The sequence below is a fragment of the Mustela putorius genome, unplaced genomic scaffold, assembly GCF_011764305.1.
Source record: "Mustela putorius furo isolate JIRA1106 unplaced genomic scaffold, ASM1176430v1.1 tig00000174_pilon_pilon_pilon, whole genome shotgun sequence".
NCBI lineage: Eukaryota > Metazoa > Chordata > Mammalia > Carnivora > Mustelidae > Mustela > Mustela putorius.
The window spans coordinates 1,680,058-1,702,250 of record NW_025421304.1 but is presented as its reverse complement, the minus strand read 5'-3'; the positions used below and the strand labels follow the sequence as shown (position 1 = coordinate 1,702,250).

General features: G+C 52.3%; 1 protein-coding gene across 1 annotated transcript in view; it reads left to right on the top strand.

The window, feature by feature from the left end:
* WDR62 (WD repeat domain 62) overlaps positions 1-22,193 on the top strand; it is a 42,960-nt gene that overhangs the window by 20,340 nt on the left and 427 nt on the right. The window contains exons 10-31 of the mRNA XM_004765153.3: positions 1,290-1,427; positions 3,387-3,565; positions 4,672-4,763; positions 6,353-6,478; positions 9,098-9,165; positions 9,247-9,368; positions 10,223-10,298; positions 10,901-11,012; positions 11,108-11,171; positions 11,830-11,958; positions 12,926-13,059; positions 15,401-15,453; positions 17,240-17,458; positions 18,452-18,579; positions 18,869-18,972; positions 19,327-19,437; positions 19,734-19,868; positions 20,143-20,254; positions 20,369-20,510; positions 20,592-20,652; positions 20,822-21,475; positions 22,016-22,179. Coding sequence (XP_004765210.1) covers positions 1,290-1,427; positions 3,387-3,565; positions 4,672-4,763; positions 6,353-6,478; positions 9,098-9,165; positions 9,247-9,368; positions 10,223-10,298; positions 10,901-11,012; positions 11,108-11,171; positions 11,830-11,958; positions 12,926-13,059; positions 15,401-15,453; positions 17,240-17,458; positions 18,452-18,579; positions 18,869-18,972; positions 19,327-19,437; positions 19,734-19,868; positions 20,143-20,254; positions 20,369-20,510; positions 20,592-20,652; positions 20,822-21,475; positions 22,016-22,179 — 3,123 coding nt within the window. The remainder of the gene's footprint in view (positions 1-1,289; positions 1,428-3,386; positions 3,566-4,671; positions 4,764-6,352; positions 6,479-9,097; positions 9,166-9,246; positions 9,369-10,222; positions 10,299-10,900; positions 11,013-11,107; positions 11,172-11,829; positions 11,959-12,925; positions 13,060-15,400; positions 15,454-17,239; positions 17,459-18,451; positions 18,580-18,868; positions 18,973-19,326; positions 19,438-19,733; positions 19,869-20,142; positions 20,255-20,368; positions 20,511-20,591; positions 20,653-20,821; positions 21,476-22,015; positions 22,180-22,193) is intronic.

Genomic DNA, 22,193 nt, shown 5'->3' with positions numbered 1-22,193 from the left:
TTTGAACTGCTGTTCAGTTTAGCCCATTGGTACCTTCCCATGACTACCTGTTGGCTACTTCTGGGTTATCCTTTGTTGGGTCTCTGAGGTGCCTCATTGCCTCCCTCTACTTTCTCTCATATACATGTTAATGATATCTAGATCTTATGACTGGAGGTAGTTTGTATCTACCTGCTTGTATTTTGGGAGTTAAGAGAATATCTCATCCCCTTGTTTTGCTGTAAATGGTGCTCATGGGATTTTGGTTTTGTTATCTGGTTGTTCATTTTTGTATGGGCTTGTTTGTTTGTTTGTTTGTTTTTTTAAGATTTCATTCGTTTGGGGGTGCCTGGGTGGCTCAGTGGGTTAAAGTATCTGCCTTCGCCTCAGGTCGTGATCCCAGGGTCCTGGGATCGAGCCCCGCGTCAGGCTTTCTGCTCGGTGGGGAGCCTGCTTGTGGGGAGCCTGCTTCCCTCTCTCTCTCTGCCTGCCTCTCTGCCTGCTTGTAATCTTTCTGTCAAATAAATTTAGAGAGAGAGAGAGCACACAGGTGTGTACTAGCGGAGAGAGGAGCAGAGAGAGAGTCTTCAAGCAGACTCAGCACTGAGCGCAGAGCCCGAGGCAGGTCTTGACCCCACGATCCTGAGATTACGATCTAAGCCAAAACCAAGAGTCATTGGATGCTTAACCAATTCAGCCACTCAGGCACCCCTATGTGGGGATTTTAGATTAAAAAATCTATGCTGCTGCTATTATCATCTTCTCAGAACCCAGTATTCTATATTTTGAAATCCCCTTATAGATTATCTCTTTGACGCTCTGAGATGCATTTTGTTTCTAGAAATAGTTAAATTTATTCTTTTTGAGCTTTGCTTGGTTATTCTTTATAGCTTATGGTTGCCTACTTTTACTTTTGTCAAAGTTCTTCTATTGCTTTAAACATATTAAACAGGGTTGTTTTATATTCTGTCTGATAATTCCAACGTCTGAAGCTGAACTGTTGTTTCTATTGCTTTTTTGCTCAAGGTACCTTGTTTCCTTTGGTGCTTAGTGATTTTTGACTGAGCTGAAACATTTGCCTTAGAAATTTATGTTTGGGGATGTTTCACGACCTGGGCTGAAGATGGTGCATGGACAATATATAGTAGCTTTTAGTGTCCCTTTTTTCCTGTTTATTTTTAGAAGCCATTGCATTATGCCTATTTATCTGCAACATAATTTTTTTCACCAAAATGCAATAGAGTGTCACAGTGCTGTCATTGAAATGGTTGTAATGAATTGCCCTTTGCCTTATTCTCTGGGAACTGTAGGTGTATCCCGAGTTTGAAGACCAGAGAGCTTGTCTGCCATCAGGATCTTTTCTTACTTGTTCCTCAGACAACACCATCCGCTTTTGGAACATGGATAGCAGCCCTGACTCTCACTGGCAGAAAAACATCTTCAGTAACGTGAGTGGCTTAATTGTGAACCATATTTTAGAAGGAACAGAGACCTACTTTAATATAGGATATAGGGGCAGGAGAGAGTCTTGTGGACCTTGGTATTAAGCTTCAGTGGGGGCAGGAGCCCCGAAGCACTCTGTGTCTTCCTCTTTCTTGTTTCTCTCTGAGGTAGCATGGTCTGTCCTCCCTGCTTCTCTCTGCCAGTCAGCTCCTGATCTCTGCGTGTGTCAGCAGAGCTGTTCCAGGCAAACTGACATATTCAAAAGAAATTGTTCCCCAGGTCTTGAGTCTTGAGTCAGAGCTCCCTGGAAGAGCACTTGATGGACCAAACCAGGGAGAGGCTTCCCTGGTCTGGCACACTGTGAGGTCTTGGGTGAGGGTGCGGGCGGGCCCCAAAGGGAGCCATGATGGGAGGGTAGGGAAAAAACACTTTGCCAAAGAAATGGTTGCTATTGCTAAGCCAGTGAGGGAGCTTCTCCGAAGAGTTAAGACATGAATCATGCATTCATTTCATCTGCAGATGCTTAGTAAGATCCCTGCTAGGTGCTGTGCTGACTGCTGGAGACACACCAATGCCCAAGAGAGACCCTCCTCCTGCTCTTGCGGCTCCCACACTCCAGCAGGGAGCGGCAGACAGTGAACCAATAACCGTATAAATTAAGATAAAATCATTTTAAAGATTTTATTTATTTATTTGGTGGAGAGAGAGAGAGAGAAAAAGAACAGGCAGGGGTGGGGCAGAGGGAGAAACTGACTCTCTGCTGAGCAGAGAGCCCGACACAGGGCTCCATCCTGGGACCCTGGGTCCCCGAGATCATGACCTGAGCTGAAGGCAGACGCTTAACTGACTGAACCACCCAGGTGCCCCATAAATAATCTTTTTTTTTTTTTTTTTTTTAAGATTTATGTATTTATTTGAGAGAGAGAGCGCGTGGGGAGAGGGGATGAGTGTGGAGCCCAGTGCAGGGACAGACTCAAAACCCTAAGATCATGACCTGAGCTGAAATCAAGAATTGGACTCTTAACCAACTGAGCCACGCTGGCACCTCTATGATAGAGTCATAAGCATGATAAGCACCATGAAAGAAAATTGCGAAGTGCTGGTAGGACATATAACAGTGTCATCTGATTTTATCTGTGGTGTCAGGGACAGCTTCCTAGAGGAAGAGAAAACAGAGCTGAGGTATGGAAGGCTGGGATGAGTAAGGGGAGAGTGTCCTATGCCAAGGGAATAGCCTGTGCAAAGGCCCTAGGTAGGAAGGAGTTCGGTGAGTTGGAAAACCTGAGCAGTCAGTGTGGTTGGAACAAAAAAGGCCCTTAATGCAGGGTGTGTATAGCAGGTGCCCCTTTACCCCCCATACCTCCCCAACCCAGTGGGGAGGCTTAAGTTGAGGAATGGCAGCTGTGACCACCTGGGTGCTGAAGCCAATGAAGAAGGAGGGGAGGGTCGTGTGCTCCATCTTAAAGGGGCAGCCACCGCCATCTTCTCTTCCACACCTGTGATATACATGTTATATTTGGCTGCATACAACAGAAAACCCAAAATAAGAGGTGAAAGTTTGGTTTTTTGACCCCTAAAAATAGTCTGGCAATAACCAGTCCAAGCTGTCTTGGCAGCTGCAGGAGGTCCTTAGAGACCCAAGAGCCTTCAGCTCTCCACTCTGCCCCTTTGGAGTAGCCCTTGTCCTTACCCTCCGATATGGCTGCTGGAGCTCCAGGTAACAGGACAAACGAAAAGGGAGCTGAAGGGTTCTTGCTTGTTTTACATTTCATTGACCAGAATTTATTTACAGAGCCTCGTCTAGCTGCAGGGGCAGTTGGGAAACAGTTACTCTGAGTCGGGAAGGTTAAATGTGGAGTTCTGTTACTGATGAAGAATGGGAGGTTGGCCACTGGCCACCTCTGAATCACAGAGGTGCTTCAGACCTTCCGAGAGTACTGACCTCAGCCCTCTCCTTCCCACAGACCCTGCTGAAGGTAGTTTATGTAGAGAATGACATCCAGCACCTGCAGGACATGTCCCACTTCCCCGACCGGGGGAGTGAGATCGGGACACCTGTGGACGTGAAGGCTGGCGTGCGAGTCATGCAGGTCAGTCCTGATGGCCAGCACTTGGCTTCAGGCGACCGAAGTGGAAATCTGAGGCAAGTGAGCCCCGGGGGGTGACTGGTGTACACTTCCCAGCTCAGCCTTTGGTCCTGAGGGTGAAGGGAAGGAGCCATGACCTCAGCACCTCTGCTTTCCCATTGGGAATGAGAGACTGTGAATGGCAGTCTGGAAACCAGCCATCCCTGAGACCCAAAGCTGAGAGGTATCTTCCAGAAGGCTGAAATAGGGTAGCTCCCAGCACCTCAGCAGCTGGGCTTGCGAATGGTGCCTGTGTGGTAGACAGGCAAGCTTGCGTTCTAGGCTAGGGTGACACTTTTACCAGCCATGTGACACCAATGCTGAACAGTCAGAGAGGATGCCAGCTGGAGCATGGGGGCCCCTGGTGGCACCAGGAGGGGGCCGGGAGGATGGGACATTTGAGGGCTCAGGCTGTTTACCCACACCACGGACTTTTTTAAAAGATGTTCCCAGACCAGTAGGTGCTGACAGAATGTGAGTACTCTCATGGGGACCAGGCTTAAGTTGAGGAATGGCAGCTGTGACCACCTGGGTGCTGAAGCCAATGAAGAAGGAGGGGAGGGTCGTGTGCTCCATCTTAAAGGGGCAGCCACCACGCAGGAAAGGCCAGTGGTTAAGCTAAGATTACACAGGAGGAGTGGAGGACCTGGGATGACTGTGTCTTATATCATCCTAGATGATATAGATGATCATCGTAGATATAGGTATCATCCTAGATGGCCTGTTGGTTGGTTGATTTCATTTGGAGAGAGCGTTTCAGGAAAGAGAGAGTCTTTAAGAAAGGAAGTTTGGAATCAAGTATTCCTTACCCATAGGTCCTATCCTTGAGAGTGACCTCTGACCCCTGGCCCCATCCCCACCCAGAGGATTGTCCTAGACCTGGCGCATGGACCCATAAGGGCGGGGTGCCCACTTAGGTGCCCCAGGCTTGGCACTGCCGCCTTTAAGGTAGCAGGTTTCTAGATGAGAGGAATGGTTGGGCGTCTCTAGATTAGTTGGCCAGGGCAGGGAGTTCGCCATGTTGCGGGGCTGGAGCTCTGACCTTTCTGAGCAGTGGCAGAGCACCTGGAGCCGAGGGGTGGGGACTCCAGGCAGGGTACAGTGAACATTGTGTGTCTCCCAGGATCCACGAGCTGCACTTCATGGATGAACTGGTCAAGGTGGAGGCCCATGATGCCGAGGTGCTGTGCCTGGAGTACTCCAAGCCCGAGACCGGTAAACCTCTGCGGGGTGGCAGGGGGATGGTGGGGGAGCAGCCCCCCCCCCCCGGCAGGGTCACAGAGATGGCTAGTTGATGTCTGGTGGGGCTGGGGGTGAGAGTAAGCACCCCTGCCGCTGGACCTACGACCAGAGTGGCTGGGACTCCAGGATGCGAGACTCTAGCAGGCAGAACTGGGCTGGAGCTGCTTGCCCTGGTTCCCAGTATCCTGAACAGCACTCCGGTTAAAGAGGTGAACGTTGAATGAGAGACTGTATGGCTAGATCAGCAGTTATAGATCACATTATATATCAAATAATATCAAACATATTATTTTGAAAAAGTTGGATGCCTACAGGAAAATTGCAAGAGAATTAGAATAAATACCCATGTTGTCTTCACCCAGATTCCTCAGGTTATTTTTCTTCTAAATTCTGTCTGACTCGTATGATTGTATGCATGCCTTAATCTGCTTCCCCATCTCCATTTCTTTCTCCATGTTTGTGCACGTGTGTGTGCATACTCTCACATTAGTGAAATACTAGCATATACATTCCTTTTGCTGACTTGTTAGTAAGTTGAAGGCTTGACCTTTCACTCTTTAGTGGGTCTGTGAAGACATCCATTTACATGACCACATGCACCTATCACATGTAGGCATTTCACTCTATCCTCTATTGTCCTCTCTTTTGTGGTCCTTATTCCCATTTTGCCAGCTGTCCCAGTATTATCCTGGATAGCACCTTTGTATCTCCCATCTGGGTTCACACTTGAGTTTTCATAGCTCTTTTATCACCTTTTTTGGGGAACATTTCCACAGCCTTAATTTGTCTTTATGACTTTCTGCGGACATAGACCAGTCATTTTGTAGAATTTCCTTCCATTTGAGTTTGTTTTCCTCATGATTTTTCATTCTGCTGATACATTTTTGACAGGAACAGAACTTAGGTGGAGTCATGTCCTGATCAGTTAGGAATCTTTCCCACGCTCGCTCTTCCTTCTTCATCTCTCTGCACCCTCTGTCCCACCAGTTTCTCTTGAGGTTTCTCTTCACTCAGTATGTCCTTCCTGAGCTCGCCTCTGCCTCAGGTCATGTGTTCACCCTCAGATGCGCCAGTCGACCAGGGTAAGCTCCGTCTGAGGGGGCACTCTGGCAGAAGGAAGTATGGCAGCAGGCTGTCAGTAGGACCCGGTCAAGACCCCTGTAGCCAGAGTGCAGAGAGGGAGGGAACAGTATTCTGGGGAGACTGGGAAGTTGGCAGGGCTTCACATGGCATGCCCAAGAGTTGGACTTGGCAGGAAGTAGTGCTGGGCTCTGCGATGACGTCTGCTGTGGGCACGGGTGACAGAGCATCCGTGGGTACCTCAAGGCTCATCCCCCTGAACTGGTGGCAGGGGGTGTGATATGCCAGGGTTTGGGGGGTTCTGAGGAAACACTGCAGAGAGCTGAGGGCATGGCCCCTTTCTGGGTTTGGGGCAAGTTGGCTGCAGGTATAGAACCAGAGCCCCCTTCTTCAGGGCCAGGAAAGCCAGTCACGCTGCTGTCTGGGAGGCCAGAGCATCAAGCGGCTGCCTGGGAACCCAGGGATACCCTGTCCACTCACAGGGCTGACCTTGCTGGCCTCAGCCAGTCGGGACCGACTGATCCACGTGCTGAACGTGGAGAAGAACTACAACCTGGAGCAGACCCTGGACGACCACTCCTCCTCCATCACAGCCATCAAGTTTGCTGGTGAGCCCCTTCCTCCCTGCTTCCTCCGCCTTGTTTGGTGCACTCCTTTGGCTCTTATCAAGACTTTGTCAGCTGTGCCTTTCTGCAGTTGGGGGCATCTGGGTTATCACTGTGCCACTGGAAGGAGACTTTCCCTCTGTCAGTTTTGGCAAAAATTGGGTGCTAACTTCCCTCGTGCTGGCTTGAGGCACCTGTGCTTTTCAGAACAGTTTCCAGTGCCAGGGCTTTGGGGTGTTTTCTTGGGGCAGGTGTGATTCATGTGCCCCCCCAGCCTACACCTGCCTCTAGGAGGACTGGAATTAGGTGAATGTTGTTGCCCCAAAGGAAATCAGGATGCCAATCCTGCGAGAGGGCAACATGGACAGTGGTGACCTTGGCAGGAAAATAGGTGACCATGAAAATTACTGGAAGCTAATTCTGTGCTGGCGAGGATCCTTGCACTGCAGTTAGCCCCTTCCTTACCCCGCTCACAGCTGGAGTCACTCAGCCAAGAGGTGCAGGCTTAGATCTTGGTAAGGCTGTCCTGCGAAGCCCACACTCAATTAGGAGATCAAAGGGATTTCTTCTAGACTCGAAAGGTTCAGCATAGAGGTCCTTAGCTCTAATGGATTCCAAGGGGAGAGAAGGCCCGTCCTGTAGGGTTTAACTGATCAGAACCCAAGAGCATATTCAAAACTATATTCCAGAAGAATCTGCCCATGGAGAGAATATATCCATGTACTTACTCTAAGTTCTTGACTCTGAAGAATTTTTTTTACATGTAATCTTATGGCTGAGAAGGTATTAATGACCCTTGGTCTTCCCCACTTCCTGCCCTACTTCTCTGTAGCTAAAACAAGTTAACAATGGACAAAAGTTAACAGTGTTTGATGTGTCTTGTTGAAGATAGCCAAAACTTCTCAGACATCTTTAAAAGCCTATTCATTCCGTGGGATAGAGTTAGTTAAAATAAATCAGTAAGCCTAGGGGCGCCTGGGTGGCTCAGTGGGTTAAGCCTCTGCCTTCGGCTCAGGTCATGATCTCAGCGTCCTGGGATCGAGCCCCGCATCAGGCTCTCTGCTCAGTGGGGAGCCTGCTTCCCTCTCTCTTTGCCTGCGTCTTTGCCTATTTGTGATCTCTCTGTCAAATAAATGGATAAAATCTTAAAAAAAAAAAAAATCGGTAAGCCTAACTTTGTCCACCAGTGACCTCAGCTTTCATGAATGGATCTAAGAGCGGTGATGACAGTCCAAGGGGTGGCCCAGGAATTGGTCCTTAAGGCCACCTTCTGCAGGGTGTGGGTTTTCATCAGAGCCCCTAGCTAGTCTGACAAGACATAAGTCCTAGACCCAGCTCCTGAATGCCCTGTTCCAGCTGGGCTTTTCTCAAAACATGGATAATTTTCGTATAAACTGGTCTCCAGCCAGTTGAAACCTAATAGCAGCTGCCTTGCTAAAGAAGGATTCAGTCTTTAACAGTTTTATCTGAAACATATCCAAACAAATGAATACAATATGTGTATTTACAGAATAATACAATGAACTTCCCGTCAAGGTTCATAATCAGTGAGTATGCACTAGAACAGACACACGTATTGTTTATAACCAGTGACTGTTCTGATCGCTGTGTTCTAACACTGCTAAGTGCTAGGGCACCCCACCCCACAGAAACAGAACATTACCGGTAACTTGCAGGCCTCTCTGGGGCCCTCCCAGGTCACACTTGCTCGCCCACACAGGACTCACTCCCTTCTGGGGGCCCGTGATTCCTACCAGAGGGACAGCTTGCGTGTCAAGCCTGCACCCACTCAGAAATCCTGCCGTGAAACAGCAGGTTTGCCGTGCCAGAGTGTTATAATTTATCTCAGTGTTTTACATCTGTTCTGTCCTCACATCCTCACCACGACTCTGAGGTATTTGTGCTGTTAGTATTCTAATCTATAAAGAAAGAAGAAAGGCAAGAATATGTAGAGTGCTTACTAGGAGGCAGCCACGCTTCCACAGGCTTCACAAAACTCCATGGGGTGGGAGCTGTCATAGGCCCATTGTACAGACAGAAAACTAAGGCATGGAAGGAAAGCCAGGGCTCAGAGCACAGTGTTTAGCCAGAAAATGCCCGAGTCTAATCTTGGCCCTGTCCTGACTCCGTGTGCCCTGGGGCAGGACTGTGTGACTCTCAGCCCCAGGTTCACACCTGTACAGTGGAACGGCTGGTGAGCAGTCAGGAGGGGAGACCTGTGTGGCATGGGCCCTGACCTGAGGTGCTCAGGATGGTCTGCACCTCCCAGTGGTCTGCCTGTCTCCACTTGCCCCCTGCTTTGATCCCACCTCCCCTCGGTTGCCCAAATCACCTTTCCAAATCCCAGATCTGACATGGTACCTCTTCTGTGTCCCTGGCCTGTTTCCCTATTTGCCCTTGCTCTGCCGAGGTCTGCCGAGCCACTGCTCTATCTGTCCCACCTCATACCGCTCACATCTTAGAATACCACCTGCACCCGGTGCCCACTCACCACCTCCAGGAATCCCTCCCTGACCCACAGCAGAGTTCCCTAGCAGTGAGCTCCTTAGCTAGGATCCCTGCTCCAAGTCAGGCTCGGCAGTGGCCCAGTCTTGCCTAATGCACCCCCCCCTCCTCCTCCAGGCAATAGAGACATCCAGATGATCAGCTGTGGGGCTGACAAGAGCATCTACTTTCGCAGTGCCCAGCAGGTAGAGTGGGTTGGCCTCCTTGGGAGCTGGGATGGGCAGCTTGTCGGGGGCATCCTCTGAAGGCCCCACCTGCCTTGCCAGACCTCAGACGGACTACACTTTGTCCGCACCCACCACGTGGCAGAGAAGACCACCTTGTATGACATGGACATTGACATCACCCAAAAGTATGTGGCTGTGGCCTGCCAGGACCGCAATGTGAGGTAAGGAGCTGCCCTGGGCTCTGAGTCGGACTGGACTGGTTTCTGAGTAGAGCCTGTAGGAGACCTAGTTGGGTCTGTTTTCCTCCCCCTGCTCGTCTGGTCCCTCAGGAACTAGGCTCAGTGGAGGGACCCAGCGGGTGTTTCTTAGGAGCTGCGCTCACCCAGGCCTAGCCTCCAGGTCAGCAAAGGGGCTCCTTTTGGGTCTCCAGAGTTCTGTGTGGGCTGACTTAGAGGTACTGATGTGGCTCACCAGTTCATTCACTCCCCTACATTCCCTGAGCACCCAAGCTGGGACGGATGGTGCAGGAGACGCGGCAGCGAGCAGGGCAGCCGCGGGCCCTACCTTCACGGAACTCCCAGTCCAAGTGAGGCAAGATGGACACCTCGCTAGACGGTGACAGCAGGGAGCGGTCAGGGCTGAGAGAGCCCAGGGGACTTGGGGGATCCAGACACCTGATCCTACCTGGGGATCAAGCAGGGCTTGATGGAAGAAGCATCTGAATTGAGACTGGGAAGGATGTGGAGGAATGAGCCGGGGAGTGGAGAGCTTGTGCCAAGAGGTTCTCCATCTCTTGCATCTGCTCATTCAAATTGAGGGCCAGGCACCCTGCTTGCTCTGTAGCGGGGAAGATAGACATTAGCTCAACGGACACTGACTCTGTGGGTACCCCAGTACATAACCTCCATGACCTCAGCCTCAGATGGCATCTCATTCTCCAGGGATCAGATGGGGGCTGTGAGGGGGCAAGGGGCTTCCAGGGGCAAGGAAGATGGTTGGTAAGGCTGGAACCAGAACGCAAGAGGGGGCAGGTGGGCAGGGCCACATTGGCCACGTTGTGCCCCCACCTCCCCAGAGTCTACAATACCGTGAATGGGAAGCAGAAGAAGTGCTACAAGGGCTCACAGGGTGATGAAGGGTCCCTGCTCAAGGTGAGTAGCAGGGGCCCCGGGTGGAAAGCGTGCACATCCCCCATCCGCCTGCTGCCCTGACTGTGGCCTCCTGGGCACCTGACCAAAGGATCACAAGCTAGCCAGCACCCACTCCAGCCTGGCTGACCAAGGTTGCTTGGGAGCTTGGGGAGGGGTATCCCCGACTAGTTTACCTTTATTTACTGAGCCCTTTCCCAAACCGGGACATTTAAGTGGTTTCTGTTTTGAGTGGCCACGGTGTGGTGAGAACAACCCAAGAGGCCTGGGGGAACTTCTCAGAGCCTCTGAAGGAGGAGAGTTATGAGTTCAGGCTTCAAGGTCAGACTCTCGCAGCTCTGTCTCAGGCTATGACCTTGGGCAAGTATCGTCCTCTGAAGCCTGTAAAATGCAGATAGAAAGAACCTCCATCACAGGATTCTTCTCTGGGAAAAATCAGTCTGCACATGTACAGTGCTTGACCCAGGGCCTGGTTGGTCGTTTTTTTACCTGTAAAATGGAAGCAGGAGTTCCATCCTCACCAGGGAGGCTATGAGGTTTGACCTGGCCTCCCCATAGGGAAGAAGCAGCCAGCCCCGCTGTCACAGGGGTCCTCTTCTTCCCAGGTCCACGTGGACCCCTCAGGCACCTTCCTGGCCACCAGCTGCTCCGACAAAAGCATCTCAGTGATTGACTTTTACTCGGGCGAGTGCGTTGCCAAGATGTTTGGTCACTCAGGTGGGTGTGCCTCCCTACGTGGGACACCTCCTCGTGCGCCCCCACACAGCCTTCTGACTCAGAAGGGCAGCACGGCTTCTCTGCTCTGCTTTCAGAAATCGTTACCGGCATGAAGTTCACCTACGACTGTCGTCATTTGATCACAGTATCCGGAGACAGGTGGGGAAGCTCTGGAGGCCGCCCCTGGCTGGCTTCCCCCTGGGAGTGGGCAAGACCGTTACTGTGGGGTGTGCAGGGGCTCAGACAGCAGGAAGACCATGCTCCTGGACTGCCCTGCCCATGCAGAGAACTCTGCTGAGGGCTCCACCTTACAGCTCTCTCCTTTGACTGTGTGAACCTTGGTTTCACACCCAGCCCGGAGATCACACATCTGCCACTTATGTGGCATCTAGAGCAGGTTATTTCCCATCTCTAAGCCTCAGTTTGCTCATCTGTAAAAGATGATCCCAGTGTCCTGGACAATTATGCAGTGAGAATCAAATGAGGTGGCATATAAAGTCCTTAGCATGTGGTTGGTGCCCAAAGAAGTCTCTCTTGTCGCCCCCTTTGGTTTATTCCAGTCCTTCCCCAGCCCCTTTCCTTGAGCTTTGAGGACTTCAGAACTGGTCCTGGTTTGCTGGGAGGCTTTGAACCCCGCCCAGGGTGTAGACCCCACGTGGCCTGGAACCCCTGTCCCCACCCCAAGCGGAAGGCAGGTGTTTTCTGGGAGGGGCCAGGGAATGGGGTCTCGGCTGTAGTAACCCAGGTGGCTCCAGGGTCTGACAGCTTCCATGTCTCCTGTTGCTCTCCCTTCCGCATCTCTCTCTGGCCTCTGCAGCTGCGTGTTCATCTGGCACCTGGGCCCAGAGATCACAAACTGCATGAAGCAGCACTTGCTGGAGATCGACCACCGGGAGCAGCAGCAGCAACAGCACATGAAGGATGGGAAGTGGAGCGGCCAGCCCAGGTCCTGGCAGTGACCTAGCCCTCTGCCATTTGTCTGTCTGCCAGAGAAGTATCTTCCTGCCCTGGGCCCCCTGAGGAGTGACACCAAAGGCAGCCATGGCCAGGATGGCCCTAGGTCCTGCTTGTGTGCAGCCGTAGCCTCGATGAAAAGCAAAATGGAGAGCCTATGAGCACTGTGATGGGAGAAGGAGCTCCAGGGAACTCAAAGCTGGGGAGGCCCCCGACGCAGTGTGCAGTGAGAAGGGAAGGCTCTGGCAGAGGGTCCATACTCTTCAACATTTTTATGCTGCAAGACCAGTTTTATTTGGCGTGGAATCGTATTCTAATTTTTGATTAGGGATTTTAGTTTGGAGGTCTCACTCGAGTGGGAGATTTCGGGGCTTATCCTCTCTCTTGCCTCTGGAGCTGTCCTTGCCTTTCTCTGCCTTGAGGCTTTGCCATTGCCTCCCCTCAGGGACCAGACCTGAACATGAGCCTCCCGTCCTCATAGTACTGGAGGTCTTGCCAATCTAGGTACCAAGGGCATGGGGAGCTCCTCTTGGCTCCTGGTTTTGAGGCTTCCACATTGCCCCAGGTGCCCCCCAGTGCCCACCTGTGTCAGGCATGTTTTAGGGTCCTGTACTCCAAAAGAGATAAAACCTACCCGCCCCATACACACTTCCCAGAATGAAGTACACAGCTTAGTACTAAAGCCTCCACTGTCTACTTTGCTTTCTGTCCTCTGGCTGTTGCCCTTAGAGATTTTGTCTTATATTTTAAGCACAGTCTTTGTAATATCTAATTTATTATGGTGATATTTCCAGCAGAGCAGGTGCTGGGATCCCAGCACCATCCTGACCAGAAGTCAGTAATATATGCATATGGAAGCTAGGCTAGCACAGGGCCCAACCCTAGATATCTCACTGTCCCTCCAAACCACCACAACATTTATGTATTTCTCTCCTTGCCGTTCTCATTCTTGGCCTCAGGCAGGAGACCTATACATCTGCGCCCAGTGAGATTTGCTCCTTAAGCCCGGGAGAGCAGACAGAGGATGAGCTGGAGGAAGAGTGTGAACCAGAAGAGTTGCTGAAGACACCATCCAAAGAGAGCTTGGACCCAGGTTGGGGAAGGGGTCCATCCAAAGGGGCCCTATTTGAACTCTTGGTATAGGGATCGTTGCTGGGTTTCACCCACCACTTGGAAATGAAGCTCAATAATCGTATCAGTCAGGACTCCCTCAGTGTAATAGCAGCCAGACTCTCACTGGCTTCAGCTGGAAAGAGAATTTATTGGATCATATACCTGAAAATCGCCTTATTGGTTTCAGGCAATAGCTGGACCCCTGTCGTCAGGTGATGTTAAAGGAATTTATTTTTCTCCACCTTTTGGCACTGCTTTTCTCCACCTTGGCCTTGCTCTCAGGCAGACTCTCCCTTTCCTGGTGGCAGAGTCCCCCCAACAGCTCTAGGTGATAAAACTCTAGAGAAGAGAGCATCTCTTTCCCTGTAGCTCAAGCAAAAGCCTGGGGTCGTGACCCACATTTCTAGTGTGAGTCATGGTGGCCATTTCTGAGCCTGTAGCTGTGATTGGCCAGGCCTGAGTCATGTGGTCATCCCTGAAGGGCACTGGAGCCATGTGACCAAAGAGGGTGGGTAGGGGTGCAGGGGATGTTCCCGGGGAAAAACAAGTTGCTGTTAACCAGAAGACAACACATTCTGTTTGTTCAGGCAGAAGGGAGAACAGTAGCTCAATGACTTTATAGCAAATAAAATTTCTAAATTTCTGCCCTTCTGCATGTTGCCTTGGCTTAGGCCCTCATGGCTGCAAGATGGCTGCTGGTTGCATAGGACAGTCCCTCTTCCAACCTCCTTTGGAGAGGATACTTGCCCAGAAGCTCCCTGAAGGCTTCTCTTAGGTTCCATTAGCCATGGTTGCTCCCGCTAAGAGAGGCTGGGGGCTTTCAGTGTGGGGCAAGGTCCTCTGCCAACAGGGGTGACTAAACAGTAGGCAACAGTAATGTAAGAATTCAGCCTTGGAAAAAAGTCAGAGTAAGCAAATTTTCTTTGTTGCCACCCTCACACTGAATCCCATGTTCTCTGGAGGGTGGCCACTTCTGTCAGTTTCTTATGAGTCCTTATAGGCCTTTTCCCGAACATTAATATGCATATGTACACAGCCATTAGAACATGTCATACTTATGTACATAAATTGTATTCTACTATAGACATCATTCAGTAGCTTTTTCCTCTCAGAAGTATCTTTTCTGGGTGCCTAGGTTGCTCAGTCAGTCTGACTCTTGGTTTCAGCTCAGGTCGTGATCTCAGGGTTGTGAGATCAAGCCCTGCGTCAGGCTCTATGCTCAGTGTGGAGTCTGCCTGTGATTCCTTCCCTCTTCTTTCCCCTCCCCTTCTGCTCCTCGTGCTTACGCGCTCTCTCTCTCTCTCAAATAAATAAGTAAATATTTTTTGAAAAGAGAAGAAATATCAATCTCTCTCAAATGAATAAACTCTTTAAAAAAGAAAACAGGTGGGGTGCCTGGGTGGCTCAGTGGGTTAAGCCACTGCCTTCGGCGCAGGTCATGATCTCAGGGTCCTGGGATCGAATCCCGCATCGGGCTCTCTGCTCAGCAGGGAGCCTGCTTCCCTTCCTCTCTCTGCCTGCCTCTCTGCTTACTTGTGATCTCTCTCTGTCAAATGAATAAATAAAAAATCTTTAAAAAAAAAAAAAGAAAACAGGAATATTCACCTATTGATGGATACAAAAGAGAGGACTCCCTTTTTTTTTTTTAAGGATTTTATTTATTTAGAGAGAGGATGAGTGTGAGTGGTGGCAGGGGCAGAGGGAGAGGGAGAGAGTCTCAAGCAGACGCCACGCTGAGCGGGGAATCCAGTGCAGGACTGGATCTCAGCACCCTGAGATCATGACTGGAGCCTGAGCCAAAATCGAGTCAGATGCTCAACCAACTGAGCCACCTAGGTGCCCCACAGGCCTCCCTCTTTTAACCAGCAGCATAGTGGGATATTTTAAGGTATTTGCCTCTGGAAGGACATTTAGGGTTTTCTAACTGTGCACCTTTGTGATAAGGCCGTGCTGACCATTCCTAGGCCTCTCCAGGCACATGTGAGAGTTTCTCCAGACGGAGGTGAGGGCTGGCATGTAGTACACTTTTTATTTCAGAAGAGACCCCCAGGGTCCCCACATCATGTTACTGCCCCACCTAGCAGTCAGCTTAAACCCTCCGCTCTCCCACACTTTTGCCAACACTTGATAATATAAAGCATTTTAATTTTGGTCTGTTGTGTAAATTTGCGTTTTCCTGACAATTAGTAAGGTTGAGCATCTTTTGGTCTTTCTGTCTGTTCCTTGTATTGTCTCTTTGGAGAATTGCCGATTTATGTACATTGCCCATTTTTCTGTTGGGTTGTTTATTCTCTCTTCATGGATTCCTTGTGTCTCTCCAGATCCTCGGTGTCTGCTGACCAACGGCAAACTGCCCCTCTGGGCAAAGCGGCTGGTGAGTCTGCCCGGAGACCAGGGCACCTACGGCTGGCAAAGTAGGGGTGCTCTCCTTCATCCTCTTCTTTCTTCTGGAAGCCTGTTTCCTTCCCTGCATCTCTCCTTCCCCTGGAGAACCCCATCATCCTTCCAGTCTCCGCTTAGACCGTCCTTCATTCGTGTAACACACAGAGCGAACAGCTCCCCCCGGGCAAGCCTTGTTCTGAGCATTCCTTATGGCAGGGAGTGAGGCAGACTTTCACAGGCTCATTTTCTAGTGTGGAACATGGACAGTATCCACATCAGTGAGTTGTATAGTATTTTGGGAGCTGATAAGTGCTGTGGAGGGAAAAAATTGAGAAGGAAAATAATAAGCATTGGGGAAAGGGGACAACAATTTTAGGATAAACAGAAAAAGCCTCACTGGGAAGGTGATACTTGAACAGAGTTGAAGCAAGGGAGAAGTGCAGTTCCCGGGAAAGAATGTTCCTGCAAAAGAGCAGTATCAAGACAGAGACCGTGAGGCAGGACTGTGCCTATTAGCATGTTCAAAAAGGTACAGGGAGGCCCAGCTGCCTGGGTTGAGGGTGAATGAGGGGCAGGGTTGGGGAGAGAGGGGACGGGGGACAGATGGTGTGGTACCGTGTGGGCTATGGTGTGTTCCCTAAACACTCCTCATTGTCCACCCCACTTATTTTTGCCCCTGGCACCGAGTGAGATGGAGGCAAGGGAGGGTTCTGAGCTGAGGAAGGTCATGGTGTAGCACCAAGTGTGAACATGAGGGGCAAGCGGGGTCCCTGGGAGGAGACTGTTGGGATCATGCAGGCAAGAGAGGTAGGAGACTGCATAGATTTTGAAGGTGGAACCAAATGATTGCATGTGAGAGAAAGAAGATGATGTTAGAATCGAATGATTGATTGTTACTTAGCGGAGTAACCAGTGGGTTCGAAGCTGGCTCAGAATTCTACCCCCGAGGTTGGACGATTTATTTCAGTAACAGCGTCAGTCCTCAGATCAGACCCTGTCAGCTCCTCAGGGAAATCCTCCCTGCCGTCCCCTCCCCTGCAGACCAGGTCTCTCAAGACCCTAAACTTCCCCTTATCTGTGATTGCTACAGGTGGGATTCCCTTCAACAAATATGCACAGCACCTTACTCTGTAGGCTCTCTTCTAAGTATTTTATATGTATTATCTCACTTAATCCCCAGGAGCTTCTCATATCCCTATTTCACACATGGAGAAGCTGAGGCCCAGAGAAGTTAAGTAACTTGTCCAGAGTCACACAGCTAGGAATTCAAAGACATGGACAGCTCCAGAGCTGAGATCTTAAGCACACACCCTCCACTGTCTCTCAAGCCATAGTCTTACGTGGAGGCAACACTGGGCAGGACCAGGGTTGGAGAAGTGGCCATATCTTGGATGTGTTTGGATGGCAGAGGTGAGGGAATTTGCTGAAGAAATGCAGTGTGGAGTCTGAGGGACAGTATAAGAATGAAGGACAACCTCAAGGTGTTGGGGCCTGAGCAACAGGTGAGAATAAGGCTTTAGGAGGAGCCGATCTGTGGGGATCAGGAGTTACTTTCAACATGTTCACTTTCAAATATCACTAAGGATCTGTATAGTATAGAGTAGTTGCACATGCGTGTCTGGAATTTAACAGATTCGGGCTGGAGACATTTCTCTGGAGGCTGTTGCTGAGTGGTGTTTAAAGCCAAGAGACTGGATGGAGTCCATGCAGAGTCCCTGGCTCCCTTCAGAGTTGGTGAGCTCTTGGCTAGCTGCCTGACCATCCCCTGTCACCCTCAGCTAGGGGACGATGACGTGGCAGATGGCTCATCCTTCCATGCCAAGCGCAGCTACCAGCCACACGGCCGCTGGGCAGAGCGGGCTGACCAGGAGCCCCTCAAGACCATCCTGGATGCCCGGGACCTGGATTGCTACTTCACCCCCATGAAGCCTGAGAGCCTGGAGAACTCGATTCTGGATACAGTGGAGCCCCAGAGCCTGGCGGCCATACTGAGTGAGGTACGGGCCGCCCCAGCCCAGCCCACAGTCCCCGCACTGTAACTGCCCACCCAGGACTTGGGGCCTTGGCAGTCTTATTTTGGAAATCGAGCTGAGTGTCTCACTCTAGAGGTGCGAGATAATTACATGACATGGTGGAGGGAAGGAGAGTGAGGCCCCTGCCTCTGGTGCAAGTGAGACTTCCCAGGAAGCTGGGAGCTGGGTTCCAGGCTGAGGGGACAGGGAGGGACATTTGAGCAAGTAGAGCCCGGGTCCTAACCCTTCTCTGCTGTGTGAGACTTGCCAGAAGACTTGCTTCCCTAGGCTTCTGCTTTCAGAAAAGAAATGGTCATTTAAAAAAAAAAAAAAAAAAAACCCGGAGGGGGGGTGAATTTCTAAAAAATGGGCATAAAAAGAAAGCCCTCAGAGGGCTTTGACAGGAATCCAGCGCCAAGAATAGGGCCTGGGCCCTCAGAAGTGCCGAGGCAACTTCAGCTCTTGTTCTGTTATTGTCCAAACAAAATTATTTTTTATTCTACTGTATAAACTATCCTTTTTATTGTGAAATACACACATACACTTGTGTGTACCAATCATAGGTATACAGCTTGACGATTCCCTCTCTATACATCTAAGTATCCCCCACCCAGGCCAAAACATCAAGTATTTTCTATCTCCTGGAAGACCCCCTTGTGCCCCTCCTAATCAGTACTCCCACCTGAGGTAACCAGCCTTCTGGCCTCTTGCCAAGGATTCATTTGTCTATTCTTGAACGTCATACGGATCGACTCTTGGAGGGTCGGAGCCTCACCCGTAAGGAGCTGGCCGATGGTCATGACAGAGGAGTGCAGAATGAGCTCGGGATGAGCATGTCACTTGGCCGAGGCCCTGGCTCACCGTGAGGGCCCAGCCTGTCTTTCCTGTTACCGTGGGTGTCGGCAGCACAACTGGCAGCTTGCAGGGGGCCCTGGCTGCCAGGCTGCCTCCAATGGCTGTGCCCCCTTCACCCCACAGTCGGAGAGTCCCCAGGAGGTTGGCTGTGGGCATCCCTCCTTCCTGCCCCTACAGAGGGAGTCCTCCAAGGACAGCGAGCTCATCATTTACTCCCTGGAGGCGGAGGTGACGGTCACAGGGGCAGACAGGTGGGTGTCCTATGCACCAGGGGAAGCCTTAAGGCGTTGGAAGAACTGCCGTGGGCCTGCAGAAGTGGGGTGGAGCAGTAAAGCTGGGTGGCACAGGAGCCTGGCCCTGCAGCCTCAGTTTCTCTGGTTCCAGGGGGAGGTGCAGGGAGCTCTTGCAGGAGGGAGGCGAGGCGAGGCAGTGCTCAACAGGACCAGGGCACACATGTCTAAGGCCTCGGCGAGGTACATGCCAGCTGCTTACTACCTAGCATGTTCTCATTCCCTCGCCCCACCCTCCCTGGCACTGCAGTGAGTACAGCACAAAGGACATCGAGGGGGAGCCCAGAGACCAGCAAGGTGACTCCTACCTCAGAGTCTCCTCCATCAGCCCGAAGGATCAGGGCCCACCTGAGGGTGAGTGGCAGCAGGCAGAGACCCCGCAGTAGTCTGTTTGTCCAGCCAAAGCCCCTTTCTGGGTATTAATAGTTATCCTGACTCAGTCTCCCTAAAACTCAGAGTCTATCACGGAGGCAGACATGGTCCCTGCTGTGACCTGAGGGTTCTCGAGCCCAGCTGCTCTACCGGCAGGAGCCCAGCTCTGCCACTTCCTCGAAGTGTAAACTTGCTGGTCCATAAAAATGGAGAGTGGGTATCATTACTCCCATTCTCCAGATTGGAAAACTGAAGCCCCGGGACCCTGAGCCACCTATCTGACTCCCCCAGTGAGGGTCTGGCTTTCGGCTCCTGACTCGCGCTCTGCCCCTCCAGACTCGGGAGAATCTGAGGCCGACTTGGAGTGCAGCTTCACCACCATCCAGTCCCCCCCTCCACGGCCAGCCCCGGATCCTCGTTTTGACATGATGATGCCCCCCATGCCAGGTGAGCAGGGCCCAGATGTGAGAAGATGGTGCATGGGACTCACTAGGGGATGGTCGTGCTAGATAATCACTTTCCCCACATCAGCCCCGCACTTAGTGCCCACTAAGCCTCCGTTTCCTTGCCCAGAAGGTGGAGCCATTAGCTTTTCCTCGGTCTAGTGGTAACAGGGTGTGTGATGGGCGAGTCCAGTTTTCTCCATTGTTAAGTGTCTGGCGTCTTTGTCTGGGCGTCTGCTGTGACTCACGGTGTTGACAATTCTCTCCTCACCCCCTTCGCCTCCCTTCGCCTCTCCCCAGGATGCCCAGGTACCACAGAAGAGTTATCCCAGCCCGAGGTGCCAGGCATACCCAACGGCTCCCTGCCCCAGACCCCTGAGCAGGAGAAGTTCCTGCGCCACCACTTCGAGACGCTCACCGACGCTCACCCCGAGGGTAGGGCCCTGCCAGGGAAGGCCAGCCAGTGCTGGGCACGGCGTGGGTGTCTCGGGTAGGGCTTCCTTGCAGGGCTGGCAAAGGTGGTAGGAAGGCTTTACATTTTCTTGTAAGGACTGAGCCGTGCAGGCTCCTCTCCCTGCTGTGTTTGCTCCCCGGGCGCGTGTGTGGTTTGTTGACGGTGTTTCTGGGGATCCACCTGCTGGTGGCTGCCTTCCTGGGCCCAGAGCTGGGTGACTGGAGGGATTCTGAGGGCTCCCTGGTCATCTTCTAGAACTCTTTCATGGATCCCTGAGAGACTTGGAGGCCTCAGAGACCGAGGACTTCTTCAATCCCCGGCTGAGCATCTCTGCCCAGTTCCTTTCACGCCTCCAGAAGACATCCAGGTGAGAGCGGGTGAACCCTCACTCCACCCCCATCTCTCTCTATCCCCCAGGGTGGGGCTGCATCCCCTCAGGGACCCTCAGGACAGCAATGACTGCCTGGTTTCCTTCCCACAGGTTCACCCACAGCTTCCCTCCCCAGCTGCCCCTGCACCTGGTAAAGTCTCCAGAGGTCAAGTTCACGGAGCTGGGGGGCAGCCAGTCCAGAGCAGAGCCTCTGAGAGCAGGCACTGGCTACACCTCCCCAGGAAGGACCAACGTGAGTACTGGGACCACCTCCCTCAGGACTTGGGGCTGGGAGCCCGGAGGCTTTGTCCTCACCTCATGGCTGTGCATGCAGGTCCTTGCTGGGAAAAAGGCTGAGGAGCCCCTTGAGACCTTGGAGGCCTGGTGTCCACTGAGTGAGTACCCGCCCCCCACAGGCAGACAAATGGCCCTGGATGCCCATCAGAACCATGGGGCAGCAGGGATGGGCAGTGTCCCCTCAGACCCCGAAGCAACCTGGGGAGGGCCCCCATCTATCGGCTCTGTGCCTGGGCTGTGAGAGTGAACTGACCACTTCCTTTACAGCCCCCTGCCTCCCAGGCCGGGCACCCTGTGCCCCCTCCTCCTCAGCACTGCCCACTGACGGGAAGCCTTCGACGCCCACAGCGCTTCCCACTCCAGGCCTGGCTCAAGGTGTCCACAGCCCCTCCACCCACCCCTACATGGAGACCACAGCCAGCTCCCGTGCCAAGATGTCACGCAGCATCTCCCTCGAGGACAGTGAGGGCCCTGTCCTGGCTGAGCTGGCCAGGCCCCTCCACCGGCCCTCCTCCATGGGGGACCTGGTGTCCTTGGGTCAGGAGCTCCAGGCCATCCCCACCATGGCAGCACCCAGTTCTAACAGCGAGAGCCGAGAACCTGCCTTGTCGTCCTGGGGCAACCACGAGGCCCGGGCCAGCCTGAGGCTGACCCTGTCAAGCATCTGTGACAAGCTCTTGCTGCCCTCTCCCCCACTGGAATCTGCGGCCACCCAGCCCAGTGTCACCGTCACAACAGCCACCTTCCCAGTCCCCAGCCCCGTGGACGCAAGCTCCCTGAAGATCCACAATTCCACCTTCCTCCCAAGGCTCCTGGTCCCTGGGCCCCTCAACACCCCTGCCCACCCCAATAGCACCCCACTTCCAGAGGCCAGGCCTGGAGTCCCTGGCAGTGTCAACTCCTTCCTGGAGCCCACCTCTTGTAAGTACCACTCTTGGGGCAAGGGACTGTCCCCCAAGCCTTCCCATGTACAGCTGGCTTAGCTCCAAAGGTGGCCCCTTGATCCGGTCACAGGGGTTGCTCCATTCATTTATTTGTTTGTTGGTTCATTTAGATATTTAGTGAGCACTTATGTGTTGGGCTTTGTTCTAGACCCTGGGCACATGGGGCATGGTCGTCAACAAGACTACGAAGAGTGGACACTTTCAGTGGGGAGATGGCCAGACTAAATGGAAAGCAAAGTGTTAAGAGTATCCCAAAGGTGTATGTGCTAAGGACAGAAATAAGAGAAAGGGTTTAGGGAGTGGGGGGGGGGGGCAGTGGTTACAGTTTTAAGCAGGATAATGAGAAAAGGCTTCAAGGAGTAGGGGGCATTTTAACAGAGTGGGAAGGAAGTGAGCCTTAGGGGACTGAGGGAAGCCTTCCAGGCAGAGGGACAGCCGTTGGGATCAGCCCGGCCACTCTAGCCTCTCTTAGATCAGCTAAAAAGTGGAGGTGTCTTTCTCATTCCCTCCCCTCTAGCCCCAGATACCCTCAGTCTGGTCCAGGGCAGCCCTGGACACTGGGAGGAGCCTGGGGTGCCGGCCAGGGTCTTGCCTCCAGCTCCCCTTGAACTGAGCAGCGTGAGCACTGTCGTGCACAGACTGCAGACTGCCTTCCAAGAAGCCCTGGACCTTTACCACCTGGTGAGTGCAGCCCT